Genomic DNA, 6,404 nt, shown 5'->3' with positions numbered 1-6,404 from the left:
ACTTTTTTTCAAAATCAATGAACTTTGTCAAAATTGATGAACATTTTTTGAAATTTCTGAACAATTTTCTAACAACATATGTAATTTTTTAACAACATGTTTTATTTCATTAATTTTACACAAAACAAGTTGATAAAATAATCTGATTTTTTGTGCATGTTGTAAAAAATGTTCACATGTACGTAAAAAGCTATCATTTAGCTTTAAAAATATATTTATTTCACACACACACACAAACACACATTAATTATACAATTCTAAAACTTTATGGTGTATTTCAAAAAAGTGTTCATGTATTTATGAAAAAATCATTTCATTTTAAAATATTCGTGCATTTATTAACTTATAATGAAAGAATCTGTCCTTGTATTTTTTAAAAAAATTGTGCTAGTTTAGAAATATTCATTTACTTTTTAACGTATTTTACGGTGATTGGGGAGTTACAATATGTAATTTTATGTAACTCTCCCAGTGATTATTTCCCAACGTTGATTTAACAGATTAACTAAAAGCATTAAGTTTAATCAAGAAGGTAATATGGTCCTCCCTGATTTTTTTCTTTTAGAAACTTTGTGAATTCGTCGGTCAATCCCTTGCATCTCGGCTAATCCATCTCGCGAGAGGGAGGCGCCTGAAGGCGACGACGCCGGCGCCGGTGCAAGTACCTGGGCGACGACGCCGGCGCGAGGTCGTGTCAGCGAAATCCCAGCTGGGCTTGGTCGTAGTGGTCGCTCCCCGACGCCCCCGCAAACGCCACCGCAGACTCCCCATCCATGTATCTTGCTCCACTCTTTCTCCTTCAAATACTGAAAAGTTTTAGCTTTTTGCTTTCCCAATGTAAGCCGGCAGACCCAAGTATTTTCCTTTGAAACCTTCAGAAGAGATTTGTAGGAAATTCCTCACTTCTTCCTTCTGTCTAGGCTTGGTGATTTTGCTGAATAATATCACTGACTTTTCCTTGTTGATTATCTGCCCAGGACATGCCTCATAGGATTCTAGGATGGAATTCATCACCCGTGCATTGTTTGCACTTGCTTCCATCAGCACTAGAGAATCATCGGCGAAAAGCAAATGACTTATACTTGGTGCGAACTGGCCCGTTTTCTTCGGATTTGAGACAGGGGAATGAAGAGAGACGAAGTAGACTGGGTGCGGACTCTTAACTGCCCGTTCCCCTCCTCTATTGCGGCCCGAAAAATAAGACAGAAAAAACAAAACGATGGACAAAAAAAGCCCGTCTGCCCAACCCACAAAAGCAAACACTCACACGGCATGACAGTTCTTGGAAAAAATGAAAGGAAAACGGTCCAGTTCGCTCCTTAGACAGGCCGAAGCAAGGGACGAAACGCCCAACGCGAATCTTCAAGCAAGCAAAGCATCCAACGGCTGACTCATCGACTGAGACTTCGCCAAGTCTCAGTCGACTGAGATTTAGCAGCTCCGTTGTTCTTAAGGCATGATTTTTTTGGGAAAATAAGCCCAAAATTTATTATTGTATATCACATATATTAGACATATACATGTTCAGTAACTAAGATTTTGCAGCAATACGTCATATATACATAAAAACAAGAAGAAATAATAGAGCAGATGGATGGCATGATGGAGCTCATTTACGTCCCTCCTTTGGCTCCAACGGCTTAGGGGGCTAAATGATCTCAAATTTAGCGCTATAGCGGGATTTAACTGGCTATTGGCGTCATTTTTAATTTAGCATTAAAACTACAGAGCTTTAGCAGGAGGTCTCCTAAAACGCTAGCTATAGCGAGGCTAAAGCGGGCACTATGGGAAAATCTAAGCCATGCATAGTAATAGATTCATATCCTATATATGTTAAACATGCATGTTCGCGAGTGATACAAACAACTAGCTAGGATCCATTTGAAACCCCTAGGTGATAAGAAAAGCTTGCGTATATCATCTCGAGCTCGCGTGTGACAAAGGCTTGATCACGTTCGACCTCAAGTTGCAAAGCCACCTCCCCGCCCACAGACTTGTTACTGGGGTCAACTCGCTCATTGATGGCTGGCTGGTTTAACCGATATATATATACATACTTGCACCAAAGTTTGCTATAGAAATAGTAGCACAAGTTGTAACCTCAACGGGCGGATCATCTCGAGAAGCGCGCACGCCCAATCGTTGACCTAGCTACACAAGTCACACTTTGCTTCTTCTAACTAGCCAAGTGCAAAGCAAAATGAACACAGCGCACACCATGACCATGCCCTCGCAATACTCGCAGCTGCTGCTCCTCCTCCTTGTGCCTGCCGATGCTCAGCAGGCACTCGCGGGTTGACCCGAGAATGGAAAGTGCGACAACGTCAGCATCCCCTTCCCGTTCGGCATCAAGCACGGCTGCTGAGTAGTGAAACGAAGAGCTAGCCCGGAGGGTTAACTCATTGATGGATGGCTTAACTGATATATACACTTGCACGAAAGTTTGCTATAGAAATAGCAAGTTGTAACCTTAACGGCCCAAGATGCTCTCGATTATGAATGGGTAAACTTGATCCGCCACTACTACTTGTACTTGGTCAAAATGAAAGAGAATCTCCATCTGTGTAAACTTTGCAAGTTGTAAGCAGCGCGCTCGCCCAATCGTTGGCCTAGTCGCAGTTTGCTTCTTCTAACTGAGGAATGGTACAACCACGTAAATTTTTACGTACGTTTACGTGCTTGTATGACTTGGCAATATTTGATTGGAACAAGGTTGAGGATGAGATGAGGCCCACCCTCCTGAAAATCAATGGGAGAAGAGAATTTAGAGGAAGGTTACGTAAGGTTTGATAAAAGAGATTCTCCCATGCACGGGAGGTCCCGTGCATGGGTCCCATGCATTGTCAATCTATCTCCTTCTTTATTTCTTAGACCTCTTCCAATGCAAAGGTGCTTAGATGAGGTGCTAAGTATATTAAATACTTAGCAACTCAAGTCCCCAATGCATAGGTGCTAAGTTTTTGGGTGCTAAGCTTCTTGCATTTAATTAGTTGTAGACTCAGAATTGTGCTTCCATCTAGGTATACGCGCTTAGCACCGTTTCCTCCTAGGGTCACCATACTACTCTCTCTCTTCTTAACTAGTATGACACATCAGATTTTTTGCTTAGTTGGCAACCTTAGCACCTGTACAAAGTGAAGCATTTGGAAGGGCCTTACATTACACAAATAATACTCCACTCACCCATGCCTTCTTCATTTGATTTTAAAGATTGAATCTTATTTACCCATTGAATCAAAAGTCTAATTTATGATCCATTTGCGCCAGTGTGTTCCTTGCGATTAATACTTTAAAATAAGATCACCCTTGAGTACATTTGGACAATTTTAAAAATTGTCATAAGAGACATGATAAAACTTCATGAAACATACTGCAACAATGGTCGAAAATTTGTAATTTTTTTGACAACAAACTTGCTCAAGTGTAACACTCGCGTATTTTTTTTTGCGAAGAAAAGCCTTTCGTGGTATTGTTAGCGAAAAAAAATCAGCACTATATTTGAGTTACTATTTACTCTATATTGTCTTGAAATTTTTATTTCTTTCGCTCAGATTTTATACGGGAGGTTTTCTTTGTTAAAAGTTTTATACAAGTACGCCCGTAGGTCAAGTTAAAGTTATGAAGATTTTTGGCATTTTCTAAATTGCTAAAAAAATGACGGATTTTTAAACCAGTTTCATCATGTTTTAGAACCTAAATTTTAAATTTTGTCAAAATATATTCAAGATTGCTTTTGTTTAGAAGGCTTCATTACAAGAAACATAAATGTGCAAACAGGTCATAAATCTGATCGACTTCGTGTTCAAAAGATAAAATTGATACAATCTTGAATCATATGAAAAAGAATATGGGTGAGTTGCACTGTCTGGCACGAATCACGGCATAGCAATCAATGCCTGGACCGTGCAAAAAAAATGCCTGGACCGTGCACCACACGGTAGTTAATCCAGTCTCCGTAAGGTTACGCAGGTGTAAGATTTAACCAAAGTGCGAAGCCTATATGCATCCATCCATTCTATCGTCAGAGGAAGAGTTAGCAGCAAAACACCATGACCATGCCCTCGCAATACTCCAAGCTGCTGGGGTGAATAGCTCCCATGCGACGTCGTTGGTGTGAATTGTCTCTCATGCGACGTAGTTGGTTGTAATCGCTCTCATGCGACATCTTCGTTGGAAAAAATAGCTCCCATGCGACACTGCTGCCTAATCCAAAGACACATGTTTAAAACTCGAATCAGGTGAGCGGGACCCACAGCATGGGACCCACTAACTTATCCAACTCAGCATTGGTCAGGTGAGCGGGACCCACAGCGTGGGACCCACTAACTTATCCAGGTCAGCATTGGTACAAGAGGACACCGAGCCGTGCCCCGAGCCGTGCAGCACCCGAGCCCATCCTCCCCCCTCCCCCTCCCCGACCGTTGTTGTTCTTTTTCTCCGGCGACGACGCGCAGCAACGCCGTTCCGGGCCGCGACCTAGCAATGTCGAGCTCCGCTTCAGCCTCCCGCCGCTCATGGCCGCGCTATGGCGCAGTGCCCATGACAAGATGCCCTGCATGCCAACGTATCGCACCCCTGAAGCGGCTAGTCACAACGACCGACAAGAATGGCAACCTTGGGCGGGAATTCGTGAAATGCGAGAGCAAACCAGAGCAGGGAAAGGTGAGATTTTACTTCTCAATATGGCAATTTTGGTTTTTATCTCCCAATTTCATATTTGCCCATTTTTCCCCATCGGATTTGGGATTTAGGGTTCATCTTTCCGATTTCAGAAATTGAAGCAATGCACCCATTTTGAGTGGCTAGATGAGTACATAGAGCGGATTCAACTGGAGGGTGCATCAGGGGAGCTCGATTTACCGTTGGAGGCGGAGAAGTTGGGCAAGTTTGGATCGGGCGCATCTGGATCCGGGGCCCCTGGATCTGGCAATTCCATCGGGGGCGCCCGCCCTTCCATTGGTGCTACTGTGGGGGATGCAGGAGTGACGGCAGAGCTGAAGAAGCTGAACAAGCAGATGAAGAAACTCATCGAATTGCAGAAGCAGGGCAATTTGATGGGGCTGATGGCCGCATTTTTTTATGTTTGTGTAATTGGTCTCGCATTTGTTTATGTGATGATAATTAGTCGTAAGTGAATAGATTGGGCATCATTTGTAATCGTAATGATATGTACATTTGAATAAAAGTGTTGCGCTGTACGAATTCGGCATGTCTTCTTCACTCTGTTTTGTTTTTTCAGTTCTTCAGTTAGTCATCAGTTTCAGTTTCAGTGGTAGAGGGAGAAAAAGAAAAAAAATTCGTCCCACAGTTGCCCGAAAAGGCCAGGCCCATATAGAAGTTACGCAGGGCCCAGGCCGAATAGAACATACCCAGGCCCGTTGATAAAAGAAGTGTAGCTAGTGCAAAAAAAGTGCACACGGTCATTGACATCAATATATCTTTTCGGCTTTAGGTTATTTTACAAATTTTAAGTTTCCTGCCTTCACCTTTTTTTAGATAACTCATCTGATAATTATTTGAGCTATTTTTATGCATAAGCTATCGTGTCCGATTGTAGGGTCCCGTGTTGTTTCGGCTAAAACAAAAGGTTGGTTCTAGTTAGCAGTCTAACTTGTAGTCTTTGTGAACCAAAAAAGTTGCATTTGTTTGGTTCTAGTTTATTTCAACGAAGCGCCATTTTTATTGCATATAGTGCATAAAACATAAAAGGAAGATAATTAACTAGACACGTGCTAACAACAACTTCTATGATTGGATCATGTTTTAGTGCATTTTTTAGTACACATGGCCACATAAATAAAATGCAATGGAGAAACTTTAGGACCGAAAAAACATATAGATAGATAGAGGGGCATCGGGTACCCTAGTAGCATAGATAGATAGAACATATAGAGGGGCATCCCCCCACTACATATAGTTCATAAAACATGAAAGTAAAATAATTAAAACTAGATATATAGAAGACACGGGCACACACGCCCGAACCAACACAAACACAAACTAGATAGATAGAAGACTCGCACTTGAACAACTCCTTGGCCCCTCCTCCTTGCCACTCCTTGGCCCCTCCTCCTTGGGCCCCTCACTCGTCGTTCTCCGGCATCTGGTAGGGGAGGCTGTGCATGCCGTTGGGGTGAGGGAAGATGTGGTGGAAGTTGGTGAAGATGTTGTAGGTCGTGAACACGATAAACTCGCATCCACACCAGAACACCTGGCCGAGGAGGTGGTGAGCGTCGTAGGGGTTGGTGAAGGTGACGTGGAGGCCGATGACGAGGCCGTTGGCGTTGCCATCGTACTGCTCGTGGAGGTGGAACATGGGCGGAGTGCCCGGAGGGAGGTGGCGGTAGCCGGCTTGGAGGAAGAAGCGAGCCAACTCTCTAGGGCCCCTCCACCTAGAGATGGCC

General features: G+C 43.1%; 1 protein-coding gene across 1 annotated transcript; it reads left to right on the top strand.

Annotated features, from left to right (window-relative positions):
- The first annotated feature begins 4,089 nt into the window (after positions 1 to 4,089).
- On the top strand, positions 4,090 to 5,202 carry LOC119341141. Its single transcript, XM_037613017.1, has 2 exons — positions 4,090 to 4,662; positions 4,773 to 5,202. The coding sequence occupies exons 1-2, from the start codon at positions 4,483 to 4,485 to the stop codon at positions 5,133 to 5,135; spliced, it is 543 nt and encodes a 180-aa protein (XP_037468914.1). The 5' UTR covers positions 4,090 to 4,482; the 3' UTR covers positions 5,136 to 5,202.
- The last annotated feature ends 1,202 nt before the right edge of the window (positions 5,203 to 6,404 follow it).

This window comes from Triticum dicoccoides, chromosome 7B (assembly GCF_002162155.2).
Source record: "Triticum dicoccoides isolate Atlit2015 ecotype Zavitan chromosome 7B, WEW_v2.0, whole genome shotgun sequence".
In the NCBI taxonomy this organism is placed as follows: domain Eukaryota; kingdom Viridiplantae; phylum Streptophyta; class Magnoliopsida; order Poales; family Poaceae; genus Triticum; species Triticum dicoccoides.
Note: the sequence above shows the minus strand (reverse complement) of the source record. Positions and strands in the feature narration are given on the sequence as shown.